This window comes from Nyctibius grandis, chromosome 2 (genome assembly GCF_013368605.1).
Source record: "Nyctibius grandis isolate bNycGra1 chromosome 2, bNycGra1.pri, whole genome shotgun sequence".
NCBI classification, from domain to species: Eukaryota; Metazoa; Chordata; class Aves; order Nyctibiiformes; family Nyctibiidae; genus Nyctibius; species Nyctibius grandis.
Window position 1 is genome coordinate 51,701,500 of NC_090659.1, and position 20,592 is coordinate 51,722,091.

General features: G+C 43.1%; 1 protein-coding gene across 1 annotated transcript in view; it reads right to left on the reverse strand.

Moving 5' to 3' along the window:
- AFF3 (ALF transcription elongation factor 3) overlaps positions 1 to 20,592 on the reverse strand; it is a 294,827-nt gene that overhangs the window by 46,347 nt on the left and 227,888 nt on the right. The window contains exon 11 of the mRNA XM_068395291.1: positions 1,930 to 2,095. Within this exon, the coding sequence (XP_068251392.1) occupies positions 1,930 to 2,095 (166 nt within the window). The remainder of the gene's footprint in view (positions 1 to 1,929; positions 2,096 to 20,592) is intronic.

Here is a 20,592-nt window from a genome sequence, read left to right on the forward strand (position 1 = left end):
GTCATGGCCTCTCCCACATCCCATCAAGGGATGACCTATGAAAACCACTGCAGCCATCACATTTTTGAGTAATATGCATTTTCATATAAGCATGTTTCATACAGCATGTCCTAGAAGGCAAACCACACAAACATAATGCAAAGAGATAAGCAATCTGTTGGAGCAGTGCAGCTGTTTCGTGACAACAATCACTGACAACTCAGGCTCTGTACAAAAGTAGTTCCACAGATCTCGAGAGGGTATGTATAAAATGCTAAAGAGGAGACACTTCCTCCACATTTCCATGACTCTCAGTCCCCTACTCGTCTTCATGAAATCCACGACCTGCCTCAGTTAATTAACTTCCCACATTCCCTGAGGAATTGCTACTCTCAGGTCCAAGCAGCATGGGTATCTGCCTAGATAGTAAACACTCCTCCCTTCCTGGGTACTATGCTTCTCCTTCTTTTATCTCATATTTCCTTCCCCCCCAACAATGGTTCCTTCTCTTCTTTTTTTTCTCTTTGTCCCTTTTCTTCCACCTTCTAAGATCCCACAGGGAGTGGAGAGAGTGAGTATGAGTTCTCTGCACTAATTCCAGTGGAGAACTAGGAAGAGAGAGAATGAGGTCTTAACGGGTCAGATGAGAAAGCTCAGAATGGGAAATAAGACATGGAGTAGCATGGGGAGGGCAACAGGGAAAGAGAGACTGGAAGGAAGGGAATAGAGATGAAAGGAAAGAAAATCAGAGAGAGAGACTTCGGAGAGGGACAAAGTGAGAGGAAAATTAACTGGAAATGGATCTGAAAGTACTGTGAAGGAAAGAAAGAAAGGAAGATAAGTGTTAAATAAAGAACAAAAGTGACAGAACCTGAGAAAAATATATTAAGGATGTTTCTGTGAGTGCTGGATTTTGCCTGATAGGAAACATGGCCCCAGATAACTGAGGAAAAGATGAGGAAAGGCTTGCTGGTTATTCAGTATAATTTTTCAGGGTGAGAGAATAGGTGAAGCATAGTTGTTAGGGGAGGAGTCCGGCAACTGGATGCTTCATGTGGAGCAGAAAAATACACTGACTGTATTTCATGTGTATTTACAATCTTTCCGCTAGATTTTTGAATATTTTTACATACATTAATGTGTGTGATGTGGCTGTGGAGTTCATGGTTTTATACTAAAGGTGTGTATTGACCAAAACATGCAAAAATGTCAATCCTGGTAGAAAAGCAGAGCAGAGAAAGCAGCCTTGTTGTGTCTGTTGAGCACTGTGCAGAGGTGAAAGCAGAAGGTGGCATAGCACAGGCAGCTTAATTGTAATTTGGCTAGGGCTTGTCTACATTTGGAAATTTTCAGTACCAGCTTTCCAGATGACAAGTTTGGGCTTAATGTTTTGCACCATGAGTAATTCAGTTTAGTCCATTTTGGAAGTGGATTAAAATAAATCACACAAAGGCAGCAGTAACAGAATAATTCACTTGGAGAGTGAGGTGGGGGAACTGCGTGAGGGAAAAACAACTGTTTTGCTTTAAAAATCCACCCTCAAACTGATTTTATAATAGCTTCCCTGTGTAGAGAAGCCTTTAGTTCCCTTGCAGTGCTGGGAGCCCACATCAGGACTTACACACTAAGCAAGCCATTGCTATGGAGGCAGAATTGCATAAAACTTCAAGGAAGCTGTGAGCCTTGCAAGGCACTCCACTCATCTCCAATTTGAGAAGAATATCACAGGATTATTTCTTTCTTCTTTTTTGTTTCAGATGCTTTAATCTGCCCCAGGATCCCCATCCGCTCGCATTTCACAGCATGCCAAGGGGAGGATCCCTGGACCTTTCTCTTCCATTTTTTTGTGCATCTCCCCACAGCCTCCTTGTGTTGGCTTGGCTGGAAAAAGGTCTGAGTGGGAGTAATAACAGATTGTTGCCCTAAATTATAAAGAGCAGAAGCCCTTACCTCTGGGCTGGAGTAATGCGAGGGCTTGCTGCCGTCACTCTCGCTGGAGCTGCTTTCGCTCTCTGAGTCAGACTCTGAGCTGGTCTCGGATTCACTGGAGCTGCTGCTGCTCGACCCCTTGCTGGAGAGTCCCGAGGCTCGGGCGTTGGACTGCGGCACCACCAGGCTGCCAGCCCCACACACAGCCCATCGAGGAGGGGGGAGGGAAGAGAAGGAAACAAGAACATTAAAAAAACACATGTAAAAACCACGGTATTTTAGGGAGTGTACCTATCTGAATGCCTGTGAGCTTGTCTCTGCTGCTAACGAATGGTGAAGCAAGTTCAATATTTCATTACTATAATTGGGGGGAAAATATGGGGTTATCCTCATAACCATTTAAATCCATAGCCTTTGTCATCTCTTCTTCATCTGAGGGAGGGTCAAGTTTTCATTTCAGCTTGTCTCTTTTCTCATTCATCAGACATTTTAGGATATATTAATAACATCAAATGCTAAAAACCAGAGTATAGAAAGCAGTCTTACGCTGTGTAATGAACACACTGCACAGAGGTGAAAGCAGGAGACAAAAAAGGTGAACAGTTAAGAAACGGAGTTGAACTCCACAGTACCAGCCATTTATAAGTAGTAATAGCAATAACGATAATAATAATAATAATAACAACACATCCTCACTGGAGCTTCCGACTCCAGTCTTTTACTCTGCACACTTCTTCACCTACCCATAAATGATGCGGTTACCTGTATATACCACCTTGATGTTGACAACTGCAAGATCTAAAACTCTGATCCTGCAAAACTTTCAAGAGCTCAGGCTTGTGGTTTTGCACGTCAGCAGTGCAGTGCTGTCAGCAGAGCTACTTGCCTTCTTAAAAGTTATGTTTGCATGCAAGTGTTTGTATTATCAGGCCTGACAGCAGAAGAAATGTATACTTTCCTGAAATAGTTGACCACGCATATTAAAAATATCACAGTCATAAAGACTTGAGTATGAAATGTCCTATTAAGTCATCCAGCTTATTCCCCAGGCAATGGAAGATTGTTCCCTATAGCAGGGTGCATTTTCTAGTGAGTTTTCCAATTTGATTTTAAATGACTTGAATGCAGCTTTTACTTTTACCCCGGGAAACTTCTTTGCAAACTAACCCAAATTCCACTGTCAGAAATTTCTCTCTACATTCAACCTGAAGCTGCCCTTTTTAAATTTATTGTTGTTACTTATTATTTCATCCTCTTACTAATAGTTACTATGATAAATTATCCTCCTCCCTTTTTGCTTTCACATATTTGCAGACTGTTTTCCTGCCCTACTTCAGTCATCTTTCAGACAAGGCCTTACACATTTACTTCTTCTGATCTTTCTTCATAAGTCATTATCTCCAGGGATATGGGATCATTTTTATGGCTCTTTTCTGAACTCATTCCAATTTGTCTATATCTCTCTGATAACAGGATGCCCAAAACAGAGTGCAGCATTATAGATGGGTTCTCACTAGAGCCCTACAATGAAGGGCTATTACCTTCCTGCTCCTTGATGTGTTGCTTCTGTAAACATATACCCGAGCTGTGATGGAATATATAGTCCATTAACACTCCTACATCTCTCTCAGCACTGCTTTCTCCAGAATTCCTCCACTGATAGCTACATTTTAGATTATTTGCTTCCAGAGAGAGTAGCTTGCTTTTTTTCTTCATACCAGATCTCATTTTCTTCTTTACTGCACATGCTTCTAGATCCTTTTGATTTATTTCTCTGCCCTCAGAGGTGTCTGCAGCAACTTCTAATTTAGTATCAAATGCAAACTTAATTAAATGGTTATTCACTTCCATCTCCAGATCATTAATGAGACCATTAAATAAACCCCACATGAAACACACCAGTACCCTAATAACCATCTCTTCCCAACTCCGTTCACCGGTGTTTATCATTACCCTTGTTTATGCTCCATCAGTCCAATGGCTAATGCAATGTGATCTTGCAGATGCATTTTGTGAGAAATAATATCTAATAATTAATTACAGTTCTGCTATGTTGCAGCTAATGAATTGTCTTTACCTGCTAACGGTGTATTTCATTCTGGAAAACTGGTACCTGACACAAGCCAATATCATATGCAATTTCTGGGCCTTTGAAAAGAGGCCAGGCCATCAGAGATGCAGTTTCAATTCCACAGTTCCCCATGGCAGCACATTTCCTGGCCCTGTCCTCGCCTTGCCTAACGTATGCCAACCTTTCCCCACTGGACCACCTGTCTTGCACAAGGCAGTACTCCCACCACATCGCCTTTACTTACAGCGACCCTCTTGCCTTTTGCTAGGAAGCCACACAGCTGCCCATGGTTTTCTTGCTCCAGAGAGTTTCTGGTTGCCTGGGGAATCATGCTGCTGTTGTAGAGCTTTCTGCACCCTTCGAGGCACAGCGGGGCCAGGCAGTGTCGAAAACCTCACCTGTGATCTCACCTTACTAATTAAAGCAAGTAAAATAAACAGGAGAAGGAGGAGCTGACATCCATTTATATTTTTGACCTTTGTTTCCATCCTTGTAACCATTATGAAGTAGAGAGAGGCAACAGTAAAAGCTCATGCTCTGGCAGGGCGGCTCGGTGCTACACACATTTGCAGAACTGCCTGCCAGCTCTTGGGAGGCAAGAGGTCTGTCATCATGCACAGGCATTAAATGTACCAATTACAACGAGTGCCTTTAAAAACTCGCCCTCTGCTCTTTTTGTTGTTATTCATGATGTCTCTCTGTCTAGCCAGGTAGGTGTGGTAAAGACAAGATTTTCACACAGCCATTTGTATAACAGCATTAAGGCACAGAGGTGCCTGAAACAGAAACAACTTATAAGCTTGTAAAAATTTTCCTTCCCAGAGAAGGAAAATTGATGTTTTGTGCACTGCTTTGGGACAATGCAGTCTTCCACTTGTACAGGTTGCCCAGTAAAGTCTAGATATAAGTTGCTCACTTATATTAACAGATTACAGTCAATCCCTTGCTAATAAAATAGTGAAAGCTACATAAAGGCCATTGTGAGTAGGTTTTCTGGTTTTGTTTTTTTTTTTCTTCTTTTTTTTTCTTAGGGGAATATGAAAAAGTAACTGCCTTTTCTGACAGTGTAGCTTAGGGAATGCTTTTGACAGTGTCCGACTCTGATGGATTTCCAGTCCTCTCCACAACAGCATTGTGACTGTTATCTGAAAAGTTCTTCAACATCACAAAACATCTTCACATTTATGTCCTGCCCCTAGTGACTGTTGTTTTAATTTTTAAACCATCATTTTTGTTTGACATTGACTGAAGTATTCAGAATCGCTATATAGGGGATGAGGGAGAAAAAAACCCCACAGTAATATTTCTTTCCTGCTGTGACATGAAATGTTTTTCTAGGCTGCTGAATAGAAATTGTTACTACAGCCATAGATATAAAATATAACTGTTGGACTCTTCACAAACATCTGGAAATCTATGTTTGCTGCTCTAATGGTAGCCAATATGCTACAAAAATTTAACATTACAATATTTTCTCATTTATGCTGATACTGTTGAAGTCTTCTGTCCCCCTTCTACCTTTTCCGTTTTTAAATATAGCATATTCTTATAAGGATCCTCATGATATTATAGTGACCAGGGTGAAAACAGTTACATGTTTCTTCATGCATTCTTATTAAAAAACAACCATTATTTTAAATTGGTGACTTCCATTTTGGACTGTTCTTTCTAAAGTATGTAAGCAAGATCATGCAGTCAAAATAAAAGACCAATTTACATTTTAATGGCTGTGGCACATAACATTCATATAACATTCATGCATATTTTGCTGCTGGCTTATGCCCCAGAATTAATTACTCCATCATAGAAATGATATTTTTATTTTAAGCAATTAAACAACAATTTGGGTAAGAACCACTTTTCTTTAAAGCCCTTGATCAGAACATGCACTCTCTGACTTAGAGAGTAAATAGCTTGTAAAGTTGCCAGAAGTTCAGTAATAACACCACTTAATAACAACACACCATCTGAAGTTTCTGATCAGACATTTCCTATCATCCTGGCTACATGGAACTTGAGCACCTAAACACCATGCAAGCCTCCAACAACCTATTTTCCTGCACTGCCTAGTGGACAGGTCACCCTTCTCTGAAAAACTGCTAGATACCTTGTAGCCTCAGTTTTCCTCAGATGTGCAGGTCCAGAAGCACAGTGATTTGGGGAGATTAATACTTCTTCCCCACTCAAACTAATTTGTGATCCAAGTTGAGAGGCGGAACAATCTCAGTCCCTGGAGAAGCCTGAGGCGTTAGTTGTGGTGGGACCAGTTATTAGCTCCATCAGACTGCATGGCCATGGCCAGCCTTTGAACAGCACCAGGGTGGTTTAAACACTTGTGCAAGCATTTGCTATCCAGTCAGTGGAGAAAGATTCCCAAATCAGATTGCCTCAGTGGCCCTCAGGAGACCTCTTGAGGTTAATCACGGTGGATCTGGGTCCTACTCTATGCTTCATATTAAGCTGGTGCTTACAGCTGCACTACTTTCCGTGATAATAAATCATGACATTCAGCACTGACCACAGAAAGTTCCCAGGCAGCTAAGCATGTGCTGCATTGCAGGAATTCAGTCTCAGTGTTTCGAAGACAGACAGCATGGATCAAGGTACAAGTAAAACTGATGCAGTTCTTTACCAAACTGCGAGTATTTGGTAACAATAAATGGATTTAAAAGAGAAAAATCCCTCCTGTGCTGAAGAATTTGTGATCCCAATTCTTCACTGCATTACAATATGAAGGCACTTTATACCTACTTTACACAGGTATGAATGATTATCAAGAATGCAAAGCAAGGGAGAATCAGGCCTTGAAGAAAAGACTGTGCCAAGAAAACATATCAGAATGAGCCTCTGAAATACTTTTCCATCCACAACAAAGGCTACATAAATGCTCATGCTTCATATTTTGGAGTCCAGTCAGTCTGTGTCATTTCGCTTTGAAAGAATTGTATCCAGAGCCTTCTTATCAAAAAGCTCAGTAACACTATCAGACACTATCTGCTGTATTTGTTTCCGTGTCTGGAGACAGAACAATATTTAGCCAGTGTCATCTGCATAGCTGTGATCATCTAAATTATTTTTCTTCTAAATCTCACCCTACGGTACCATCCGTCAAGCACTGTGCAACTACCAAGAGGCCCCAACTCCCCATAGGAAAAAGGAATGCAACAATTAGTGCAAAGAGCTGACTTGAATAAACAAACGACACTGTTAGGGATCGTATTGTCAACACTGAGAGGTAAACATGGAGAAGGTGATCTGAATTTGTAGATGCCACAAATGTTTGAGAAGATCCTAAGAAAAGTCTGTATGAATGCTTGCAGCATTTGTAATACCCAGAAAAACTAGCACTGACTGGAAGATCAAGGCCAATTGTGGGAAAACAATATTCTGAAACAGACACCAGTCCCTTGGCTTGTATAAACTGTCATAGCTCCATTGACTTCAATTAGGCTACACTGATTTAAATCAAACAGTAAATCTGACTAAGACTCTGAAATGATATTTCAAACTCAGTGACGAAAACATATTCCACGGTTTAAAGGAGCTCTGTTGGCAGAGTGTCTATTTTTATTCCAGATTAAAGTATTTGAAGCACCACTTCCTTCTTCCCTTGAAGCCAACCTAAAACCCAGCAAAGGTCTTTTACGGAAAACTCTTTATCCGTTTGTTGTGAGAAGCAAATTCCACATGGTGCTTCCGCAAAGCACAAACTGAGAACATCATGCCAAGATCTGTGTAATTATCTCTGCTGCCTGGCACTGAAGATATTGCACGTCTCCCATGCACTCAGTAGGGAATTCCTGTGTCGATAATTGTGAATGAATCACAGAGGCAATAGAAATGCCCACTTCTTGCTGCTGCCCCTGTGTATTTTTCAAATTCTGTTTCAGTGAAGACATCTGAAGCATACTTACCACAGGGGTCTATCTGGACTTGCAGATCAGGCCATCCCAATGTTGTAACAAAACATATGGGGGTATTTTCTGAGGCAACTGTAGAATGCCAAGAAATAGCATCATAAAGATAGCCTACAGAATTAATGTGGGTGTCCTCCATTCGTTGTTTCAGGCAAAAATCATGCTGAGAAAAGGGAGATGATACCATAAACTCTAGAATATTCACCCGCTTGAGGACAGCCAGATACCTCCATTATTTAAAATATGAAGGCTGGTTCTGTACTTAACATACAAATGTAAGTATAAGGAACCTCTGCTCTAGTTTTAGCTCAGCCATGTTGAGTCTGAATGACTAAATCAGTTGACCCTTCTAGGGCTCTGGTCACCATCCTAGTCATACAGGGGGAAGACCGAACTTGCCTACCTTCTGTGTGTTAGGAGATGTCCTTCGTGACTCCTTAAAAAGCAGTCGGATATCCTTACTCCAAACACAGTATGGACTCAAACTTATGTTTTTGTACCTTTGCTAACTGAGAGCATGAAACCAATTAACTGTCTGAGTTCTTTACAGTTTCCCATTGTGAAAACCTCTCATTCACCAACAAAAAAAGCAGCTAGCCCTGCCATGGTCAGCTGTTCAGGCCTGAATGCAAAAAAATGAGGCTGGCCACTTCCCTTTCTCCAGGTAAATGATTTCCCAGGAGTCTGTTAATATCTTTAGGAAACAGAGAAATGTTTTCATACCTCATTCCTATAACGGATGAGGTATGAAATGGGAGTCATGATGAGTGAGAGTTCTGGAGGTTGTTTGGCTTGTCACAATATATAATGCTTCTGCGAAAGCACTGCATTACCTTAGCCGCACCACCTTTGCACAGCACAACTAATAAAGCACAGCTGCCAAGATCAGAGTTCATAGACTCCACCGATATTTTAACACTGTCCTTGGAAGTTGCTTCAATAGTTTGTGCTGACAAGACTACAAGTATCATCCGATAATGCAAACCTAAGGTAAATCAGGTCTCTTCAGAGAGCCAGGTGTGCCCTATCTGATGGCAGCTTAATTGCCAGAGTAATCACCAAAGAAAAACAAATTGATAGGACAGGCTGTTTAGAAAAACAAGTTGTGAAGCTCATGCACACACACACACATACAAAAAACCCTCTAAGAAAATTCAGTCTGGCAAGGTATCTGCTTAAGGCCTGGTTGATACTGGAAGCAGCAGAATCAGAGCTCCCACCTTGAAGGAATCTGGTAGGAAAGAAAAAAATCACTGAAAAAACCTTGGCTAAAAACCCCTTCTAAAATAAAATGCTACATAACAATTAATAGTGACATCTCTGTATAAATAGCTGTATCAGAAGGAGCGTGTGCCAGGGTATCTGAGATGAAAGGGTCCAATAGACCTGGAGCAGCATTAGCGTGGGGATGAAGTGATTAGTCAGCAGGCTGACAGCTGTGCTAGGAGCCTGGTGCCAGATTCCAGTGTATGCTTTCCACCGCTGCCAAGTGTTTGCTCGTCGCTCCAGATAAATGGAGCATCAGCAGTGTTTTATTTGACCTGCTCGCAAGAAAAATAAAGCAACTTTGACTTCCTCAGTGTGTTTGTCGTTGACCTTGCATCAGCTGAATATGAGCAGAGAGATTCCCTGGTCCGGGAAAGTTAACTCTTTAGTAGAAGGAGCCATAGAGTCTTTTTACTTTGGTAGTATAATTAATCTCTTAATGGCTCCAAGTATGGTGACTTAAAAAAAAAAAAGTGACTGGCACAGCCTATGTGTCCTATGCCATCCTTGGAACATGTCTTTGAACCAATGGCCTGGAGAATGATGAACAGTTTTGGGAATAGTCTGTGAACAGCCACCTTCCTGCCTCCAGTGTGAAACCAGGAAACCATTTCTACAGAGACTTTTTTTTTTGGGGAGGGGGGGGATATGACAGAAATAAATTGTAAGTGGACAAAGTTGTTGAGAAGATTCAGTCAGACAATACTGCTTTTGATTTCCCTCTCAGACCAAGGTCAATGGCTTTTGTGTGTTTTCCTTGGTATGTACCCCAGAAGTTTTGTTTTTCTCCCTTTCCTTCATCAATTTGGTCACGTTAGGAAATTTCTATTTGAGATTCCCTCTGTTGTCTGGTCGAGGCCAGCTTCTGCTGCTGGGTGGAAATGAGACACGGTGTCTTTGAATTACATGTCTGAAAGGGAATGTAGAACATATGCTTTTTTTGACCTTTAATGCCCTCAATATGTGAAGGTTCTCCTTCATGGTGGCTACGGTGCTACAGAGTGACAGCCATACTCCAGAAGTGGCATTACTCAAAGGACTCTGTTGGGAGATATATGCTTTCCTCTTCTCCTCTAGGAATCTAGCCTTCACATCAGATCTTTTTTTTCCATTCCAAAAGGCCCAGGGAAGTGGTAAGAAACCTAGACAGACTTTGCAAGAAGGAAAAAGGACTCCTTTGAGCACTTGTAGATATATGGTACTAGTGGCATAGTTTTTGCATATCCAGTAATACTGAAGCTTTGGATATCTTTCTGGCACTCACTGATTCCTTGAGATAACCAAGTGCATTCTTCTGGACACCGCCCTTTTCCACCTGTCACTCCTCCCCTCCTCATTTTGAGGAAGTTCCTTTCCTGACAGCACCTCTCTTGACAGACAAGAGGGAATCTAGGATCCTAAGGGTCGCTTACACAGTATGCCTAGTATGCCCAACACCATCTCGATGGGAAGCAAGGGAGGTTTAGTCAGACTCCTCTTCCTAATTTCTTTTTCAGGGTTCAGTCAACTCTCTCCACTTGTCCTAAAGACTGGGGGTGGTATGCAATATGAAGATCTATATCCACTCCCGACACAGTACTCCACTGTTTCATTAGAGCACTTTAAAAGCTGATCCCCTGCCAGATTCAATGATATCAGTATCATCAGGAATAGATCCTCTGCTAACATTTTGAAGGTGATTCCAGCAGCTTGGTCTTTGGTGGGACAGGCTTCAATTTGCTGGGAGAGGTGTTGCAAAGATAAAGATAATTAAGCACTGAAACAGCTCATCAGTGAAGACGTGGAATATTAGTCACAGTAGTTTCAGAAACTGGGTTAGGTGAAGGAGCAATGCAAAATGTTCTGTAGAGTGACATTAATCCACTATCTTCTAAATGTCTCATCAGGAGAATTTGATACCAATTCCTGGGAAATTAAGCTGAGTGTTGCTTTTCTTGTCTCATTTATTTCCTAAGGCATGAAGTACAGTTGTACTTCTGTCCAAGGAAACAGCAATTTTTGCTTGTGGGTGACAGCTTCATCAAGCCACAGAAGACAACCACTGCAGTACACGGGAGGAAAATCCTTGTCTGCTTTGGCCTACCATCACCTTATTTCAGAGTTACTGTTAACATAACTCTTGTTGTGGCTGGCCATCTAAATGGAGAGCCTTTTATAATTTTCAGACACAGTTGTACCTCGCTTCAGCATGGCAGACTTTTGCCTCAGTCAGCAGGGCCCTGGGTATGGTTCTGCATTGTAAGACCTCTCACTAAGCTCTGAGAGTCCAAATACAGATGAACTTGTGCAGATAAAATTACTAACTACCATAATGGCTGTCCAAATGGGTGCAATAAATTTCAGCGTGAGACAAACTCTCTCAGGTTTTACTGACTCTTAATGTTGCTGCTGCCAGCTTTAGTGTTACTCTTTGACTCAAGCCATATTCTGTTGTCTCCCAAAGGTCTTTTCGGCCCGTCAGCTCTAATCAATATGCTGCCTTGAGAAGGAGCTTGTTTTAAGTAGGTTTGCTCACCATAAAGAACCATATAAAGAAAATTTGACTTCTAATCCTTGTCAGCATATATCACTCCCTATGCAGAGCAGCATTTAGATGGTCTGTTAGATGAATCCAAGTGCTCTCTTTTATATGTTTCAAGAAATGACAAATGCCTGGAAAAAATGCATAGTTGTTCTACAGAAGACATTAGGCAGACTCAGGAATGGCAAGCAGAACAGCTAATAAAGCCCAGAATTGTAGCAGAGAGGATGTTAAAAGCTAATCAGTTTGAGATTATTTGAAGACTTGTAAAAGGTTCTTCTGTTCTCCTTTGTGATGTAAGTAGAGCCTGTTTTCTAGCAACATGCAAAACTATTTTAATATGTTTTCAGAAAGAGTTGCCCAGGATATGCTGTTTACCTATTATTGACATACTAGCTCAAAATAAAGGATGTTTAAAACCAATTTTCAGCTCTTGATTATTTGCCTGTGGTGCAGCCTTAGGTTTTCAGAGGTCTGAGCCACTGGGAAAAAAACTTCTCCCGTTCTGGCCAGGCTCAGGTTCTTGACCCCTTATTTTGGCTTAATAACATCTCACTTTACAGCTTGGACTGTAGTACCCAGAAGTGCTCCTGAAGAGCAGGAATGGTCTGTCTAGTGAGGGTATCAGGATCTGACCCACTGTCAGCCAGCAACACAGTGTGCAGATACTTGATGAAGGATTTTAAAATAGAGAGCAGCCCCTACTAGTAACCTTTGCTGTGCCTTCCTCGGGTATAATGTGGCCTGTGAAAAACAATGAATAAGTATGATAAGCACAAATATATAAATCTATGCTAAGAAAGAGTTATATAAATTGCCTTTTCCAATTCAAAGGAAAAATAAAATGTGAATTGCATCCTTTTGTTAGATGTCCCATGGAAAGCAAACTTGAGGCTTGTTCATGCACACGCAGATGATGAGGGGAGGCAGAAACAAATTACAAAGTAAATATAATTTTATTTGCTTTATTAATCTAGAATGTGGTACCTTTGTGTCTGGACTCAGTGGCTCCCCAGCTGCAACCTCCTGCAGCATGCCGTCAATCCTTTATTTCTGTGAAATGTGCTGCCAACTAGTAGGAAAAGCAGTAGAACTATATGACATTTTAATAAAAAAAATCGGTCTTACACCATGCTGTGTCCTGATGTAGTTAAACTTATATCTTCCAATATACTTTTCAATCCATATCTCATATGTTTTGCTGTTTGTTAACTGCCATGCATCTTTTTAGGTTTCTTATGAATTTACAATATCACTAAGTCATGCAGAGGTGCCTTTGCCTATTCTTCAATGTATCTTTTGTTCTCCCTGCCTCTCCCAGGGAGGCAGAAAGGAAATGCACACATGACGACAGTGGAGAGAGGGCACAGGAACAGGGAGAAATACTGCTCATTGGTGCTGCTTCTCCCTCCCAGTGCCACAACAAGCTGTTGCTGCCTTCTTCCTCTCTCTGACCACAGACTAATAGTCCCTTTCTGGCATTCTGGTCTTACTGTAGTATCTCAAACACCCCTCTGCCTGCCTAAGGTCCTGCATGGTCTAGGATGTGCAGTGTGAAGTGGTGGGCCTCTTCAGAGCATGAATTTAGGTTTAGCAGTGTTCTAGCAGGGAGACTGTTAAAGGTGTAGGAGTCAACACGTGTTGCTGCTAGGACTTCAGTGCCCAGCTGTGAGGATACACATTCAGTATTTCTTTAAAAGTGTATTAGGTCACCTGCCTGCAGCTGGGAAACAGCTGTGGGAAAGCGGAAGATTCTGCACAAGAGCTTTGCAGAGAAGATGAAACCGACAGATAGATTTCCAGGAGAGTATGGTTTTCCATGGTCAGTGCAGCAAGAAAGTAACTCTGGCATTTTTTTACCACCCCAACATGACTCTAAACCCTGCTAGACAAGCCTCAGCTTGGGGAGAAAGATCAAGTGTTGGGTCTTTGCCATTAGCTTAGACACTAGGGGAAAGAGCTAGATGACTTTGTTGATAATCAGCTTGAAGAACACAGCAGGCCTTCAGACAGTTTTATTAATCACAGAAGTCATTAAAAATAGCCAGCTCCTCAGGGGCAAAGTAAAACAAAACCTCATAAGAATGAATCAGGGCAGGCATCTCCCATTCCTAAGAGCACTCTGTTCACATTCTGTGCAGGGAACTGAAAGGGAATACTTAGGAGTGAAACTCCCAAGCAATATAACTAGATGCTTTCTCAGGGAAGGGGCAAGCACTTTCTTATGGACTTAGATTGCAACAAGGAAAGATATTGATGGGCTTTGTGTACAGCTCAGAGGCACTGAACTTTCAGACAGTTGACTCCGAGGCTTCCATGTCACATCCAGAATCAGCAAGATAGTTTTCCCCTTTGCCTTTGCACTTGGCCTTTCCTCTTTCACTTTTTTGCTTTGCCCTTGCCTGTCCCTTTTCCTTGCATCTTTCCCTTTTCCCCTTGCATTACCTTGCCTTTTTTTTTTTAAAAAAAAAGGATAGAGATAACATTTATTTGCCTCTATGCCACCGTCCAGTGCCCGTGCTCTATCTCAGCAGTCTTTGGCTGCCTTTGCCATATGAACCTGTCAGGCCCCTAAAGATGTCTTACATATCTTAGGGCTTCTCAAGTGACTTTAGATGCCTGTGTTAAGGCACCTGAATCCCATTGCAAGTTTGTCACCTCACAGTTCTGAAGGAATCCTTCCAAAGCAGCCCAAATGTGAAACAAAGTATTGCTATCTTCCTGGGTCTCAGACAACCAGAATTGGTTCTAGTTTCATTTATTGATAAAAGGTATGAACTTTCCCAACAAAATTAGCTTTATAGGGACATTGACTGCAAAATGCAATGGTAGTTCAAATGTAAGCATTCATTTCTCTTATTTTAACTGCAAAGATTTCAATGGTGAACAAAACTGTGAATGAAGAACTGGGACATAAGGCAGGCAAAAAAGAGGATGGAGGACAATTGTGGGCAGTGGGAAGCAGAGGAAGCTTGCAGAGCCAGTTTTCTTGTGGTCTGTGGAGCTGTTGACTGAAACATGCACATTACGTGAACGACACAGATCTTCTGCCCAGCGAAGTACCTCCCGGCAACACTAGACATAATTGTTGGACTTCCATGGCCCGGGCTTGGGAAGACTTGGGCAAGATTCCATGCACCAATATAAGCAAAGGGGATCAACTGTTTGGAAAGCAGCTTTGTGGACAAGGCTGTAAGGGTTCTGATGGACACCAAGTTTACCATGAGCTAGCAATGCTCCCTTGTGGCAAAGGCAGACAACAGCACTCTGGGCTGCAGTAGGAAGAGTGTTGCCCGCTGATGGAGGGAGGTGATCCTTCCTCTCTGCTCAGCCCTGGTGAGACACATCTGAAGTACTGGATCCGGGTGTGGGCTCCCCAGTACAAAAGAGACATGGAGCGACTCCAGCAAAGTGCCATGAAGATGATTAAGGGACTGGAGCATCTTTCACATGAAGAGAAGCAGAGATGACTGGGAGGGATAAAGACCTGATAGGAGGAAGTGAAGAAGACAGAGACAGGCTCTTCTCAGTGGTGCCCAGTGACAGGATAAGATGCAAAGGGCACATATTGAAATACAGGAAGTTCCATTTAAATAGAACAAAAAAATTTTTTTTCTGTGCGGATGGTCAAACAGTGGAACAGGCTGCCCAGAGAAGCTGTGAAGTCTCCATCCTGGGAGATATTCAAGACCCAACTGGACACAGCCCTGAGCAACTGCTTTAGCTGGCCCTGCTCTGAGCAGGGGTTGGACTGGATGATCCCCAGAGATGCCTTCCAGCCTCCGCCATCCTGTGACCCTGTGGGACTAGCTCAGGTATCACAAACTATGGTGCTCTCTGGGAACACAAAGCTCAGTGGGGTATGAACCCTACCCAAGAAGCTGGATAACTGCTTGGGCACTGGAATTGTTCCCGAGCTCCATTTGGTCGTGAGTGTCCCCCTGTTGTGTGTTTAAAGCTCACTCAGATGGCTACATAAGTCATTGCCCCAACTTGACTGAAGTGTAGACTTGGCCTTGGGCACCAACACTACAGCTGAAACTGTGTGTGCCAGCTGCATATCACATGTTGGCAGCTTTACCCACTGCTCCATCCTTTTGCAGCCTACTCCATGCTTGTCAGAGTAAAATGGACTCTAGGGGTGTTATTAGGTTCATTTGCTGCATTTGGTGTATTTTACAGCAGGTGGAAGTTGTTGCAGCAGCAGCAGCCGCAGGCTGGAAAACTTCCTTTTCCTTCAAACATTTCTGGATCTGTTTCCGAATGTGGTCAGCAGTGTCTGAGGCAGCCCATCAGGTCACACTTTATTTATTTAACTGTACTTTACAGGACATCCCTCCTTCTATAAAACCTTACTGTGAGGAGACTGCTTTACATTTTTTTGTGAGTATCTCTCAAGTGCCGTTGTCTAGCATCACTGCCCAGAGCAGATGCTGACAATGCCAATACACAGGAGCTGCAAAATCCTTCCTTTCTGAAATCAAGAGTAGAAAAGATCATCATGAAATAATGGACTAATGTGGCCATTCTATCTATGCTGCTCATAAATTAGATTTTGAACCTGGCAATTGCAGGGTAATTAGGAGGACAGTAGCTTTCCTGCAGGAACATATATTCCCTATTCTGCCTGCCTGACACACTCCAGTTTAATTTTTCCTTTGTTCACTCAGCTCAGAGGATGGCAATTACCAAAGGTGATAGCCTAGTGGCAGCTGAATCATGAAGAGACTTAGCACAGAAATGAGAAAAAAAAAAAAGGACAGGTATCACTAGTAATTAAAATAATTTTGAATTAAAGGGACTATTTCGATAATTGCTTTTGTACTGTAATTGTCACCACATAACCTATCCTTATGAATTACTAATACAGTGAAATAACACTACTGCGGAGAGTGAGCTTAAAAAGACAGCTTTCCTAAACATGTAACCTCATCGGTGAGACATAAGTAATGTTTGGGCAGATGTTTTGGAATGGTAGGTGATGTCACGGCTCTGATCACTAACAGCCATGCGATTTTTTAAGCCCTCCTTCCCCCTTTGGCCCTGTCAGAGAGGCACAGGAAACAGAGCAGGAATTCCCATCTCCAGTGGCCAGAAGAAGTTTTCACATTATTAAAATAGATGATTTCCTTCATCTAAGAGCCTCTGAGGAGCATAAATTACAAATAACATCAAAGCAAATGAAAAGTTTTAGAGCAGACTGTCAAAGAGACTGCTGGGGTTTCCTTGGTAGATTTCCATTTTTAAGGAGTCTCAGCAATTTACTTTCTTTCTCAAAACAATTCCATATGTCTGTGGATTATTTATGGTTGTTTTGATTTTTGTTGTCAAGGGTTTTAAAGAAACAATATAGCAATTATTTAACATGGGGAAATAAAGTTAGACAGACAGCGCCTGCAGCAACAAATTACTGGGATGATCTCACGGACTAAAACTTTGCAGACTTGCTCTGTGCTCACCAGAGTTAGACAGCATGAGCCTAGATACAAAGAAAAGCAGTATAGCTAACTGGAAGTAAGTGTAGGTCCGACGCCTTACAAATACAGCAACTAATTATTCAGGATGCCATAACTGATTTTACAGGATGAAACACCACAGCAAGTGTGGGGCACAAAAATAAGGGCTGTGAGATACGTTGCCCCACATTTGAAGTAGACCTGACAAAACTTTGTTTAATGATTATTCGAATTCTTCTGATAAAAAGTGCAAAGGCCAGTTGTGGTCTTAGATTAAAAGTGATCAGGGTAAGCTGTGAACAGATTCATATTAGCTTCCGAACTTAGGGTAAAGAAGTGACTATTAGAAAAGGCGTGGAGAGACCAGTGCTGATGAGGTTATTAGCTAGTCCTGAGGAGGCATCTCCTGCTGAGTGTGGGTTTTAAATGCTTTCCCTGCAGGGGAAGGTTGTCATTAGTCGCTGGGACATGGTCCACACAGGAGACTGGTGTGTGTCACACCTCAGCCTGTAGTTCCCACCTGCAAGGCCAAGGGTATATTCAGCAGCTGTCTACAAACTAGATACCAGGCTGTATTGACCACATCCAGGTAAGCAGGAAAAAGGATGGGGCTGTGAGAAGCATTGCCACCTCTCTGGATCACCAAGCAGGAGATGCCAGTTTTAAGCTCTGTCATTATGTTTGCCTAAGCTTCTGCTGTGTTGTGCTGGCAGACAGCAACCATGTGAAATAAAGATCCTTAGGAAGAAAGCGCAAGTCCAAACACTTTATTTTCCTTTAAGGGAAGGATCCCTCTTTATTTCACATGTGCATGAGCGCATAGGTGTTTGGCCAAAAAAAAAAGAAAAAAGGGAAAAAAAGTCTATAGTAATTGTTTCCAAGCCTAGCAAGAAATGCCAGATTCTTAAATCTGTAATTTACTGCTGATGAATTATTCCAAAAGTTATTCATAGTTCTTACCTAGTAATTCTTCAAAAAGTATTTTCATAAATATTGCATCAATAATTTAAAAGCTGCAACTGCGTATGATTTTCAGAGTGACCTCTGATTCGAGTTTGATGGCCAGAAGAGGATAAGAGCAGAAGACCAATCATATGTGATAATCACTTGACATGAGAAGGAAATCTCATGGATTTCCTTCAGGAGATCTTTCAGGAGATCGCTGCTGGATCTTATCCTCACTAACAAGGAGGGTCTGGTTGAAGAGGTGAAGGTTGAGGGCAGCCTTGGTTGTAGCGACCATGAGATGGTAGAGTTCAGGATCTCATGTGGCAGGAACAGAATAGCTAGCAGAATCACAACCCTGAACTTCAGGAGGGCCAACTTTGGCCTTTTCAAGCAATTGCTAGGGGAAATCCCATGGGACAGGGTACTAGAAGGTAAGGGGGCCCAAGATAGTTGGTTAGCGTTCAAGGACTGCTTCTTCCGAGCTCAAGATCAGAGCATCCCAGCAGGTAGGAAGTCAAGGAAGGGGACCAAGAGACCTGCATGGTTGAACAGGGAACTGCTGGGCAAACTCAAGTGGAAGAAGAAGGTGTACAGATCGTGGAAGGAGGGGTTGGCCACTTGGGAGGAATATAAGTCTGTTGTCAGAGGATGTAGGGAGGCAACTAGGAAAGCTAAGGCCTCCTTGGAATTAAACCTGGCAAGAGAGGTCAAGGACAACAGAAAGGGCTTCTTCAAATACATTGCAGCTAAAACCCACACTAGAGGCAATGTAGGCCCACTGATGAATGAGGTGGGGGTCCTGGAGACAGAGGATAAAAAGAAGGCGGAGTTACTGAATGCCTTCTTTGCCTCTGTCTATACTGTTGGAGGCTGTCCTGAGGAGCCCTGGACCTCTGCGGCCTCAGAAGAAGTCAGGATAGAGGAGGAATCTGTCTTGGTAGATGAGGGCTGGGTCAGGGACCAATTAAGCAACCTGGATGTCCATAAATCCATGGGCCCTGATGGGATGCACCCGCGGGTGCTGAGGGAGCTGGCGGAAGTCATTGCTAGGCCACTCTCCATCATCTTTGCTAAGTCGTGGGCAACGGGAGAGGTGCCTGAGGACTGGAGGAAAGCGAATGTCACTCCAGTCTTCAAAAAGGGCAGGAAGGAGGACCCGGGTAACTATAGACCGGTCAGCCTCACCTCCATCCCCGGAAAGGTGATGGAGCAACTTGTCCTTGGTGCTGTCTCTAGGCACATCAAGGATAGGGGGATCATTAGGGGCACTCAGCATGGCTTCACCAAGGGGAAGTCTTGCTCAACCAACTTGATAACCTTTTATGAGGATGTTACCCGGTGGATAGATGATGGTAAAGCTGTGGATGTGGTCTATCTCGATTTCAGTAAAGCGTTTGACACGGTCTCCCACAGCATCCTCGCAGCTAAACTGGGGAAGTGTGGTCTGGATGATCGGGTAGTGAGGTGGATTGTAAACTGGCTGAAGGAAAGAAGCCAGAGAGTAGTGGTCAGCGGGACAGAGTCCAGTTGGAGGTCTGTGTCTAGCGGAGTTCCGCAAGGGTCGGTTCTGGGACCAGTTCTATTCAATATATTCATTAATGACTTGGATGAGGGATTAGAGTGTGCTGTCAGCAAGTTCGCTGATGACACAAAACTGGGAGGAGTGGCTGAGATGCCGGAAGGCTGCGCAGCCATTCAGAGAGACCTGGACAGGCTGGAGAGTTGGGCGGGGAGAAACTTAATGAAATATAACAAGGGCAAGTGTAGAGTCCTGCATCTGGGCAAGAACAACCCCATGTACCAGTACAAGTTGGGGACAGAGCTGTTGGAGACCAGCATAGGGGAAAGGGACCTGGGGGTCCTAGTGGACAACAGGATGACCATGAGCCAGCAGTGTGCCCTTGTGGCCAAGAAGGCCAATGGCATCCTGGGGTGTATTAGAAGGGGTGTGGTCAGCAGATCGAGAGAGGTTCTCCTCCCCCTCTACTCTGCCCTGGTGAGGCCGCATCTGGAGTATTGTGTCCAGTTCTGGGCCCCTCAGTTCAAGAAGGACAGGGAACTGCTAGAGAGAGTCCAGCGCAGAGCCACGAAGATGATTAAGGGAGTGGAACATCTCCCTTATGAGGAGAGGCTGAGGGAGCTGGGTCTCTTTAGCTTAGAGAAGAGGAGACTGAGGGGTGACCTCATTAATGTTTATAAATATGTAAAGGGCAAGTGTCAAGAGGATGGAGCCAGGCTCTTCTCAGTGACATCCCTCGACAGGACAAGGGGCAATGGGTGCAAGCTGGAGCACAGGAGGTTCCACTTAAATTTGAGGAAAAACTTCTTTACTGTAAGGGTGACTGAACACTGGAACAGGCTGCCCAGAGAGGTTGTGGAGTCTCCTTCTCTGGAGACATTCAAAACTCGCCTGGACGCGTTCCTGTGTGATATGGTCTAGGCAATCCTGCCCCGGCAGGGGGATTGGACTAGATGATCTTTCGAGGTCCCTTCCAATCCCTAACA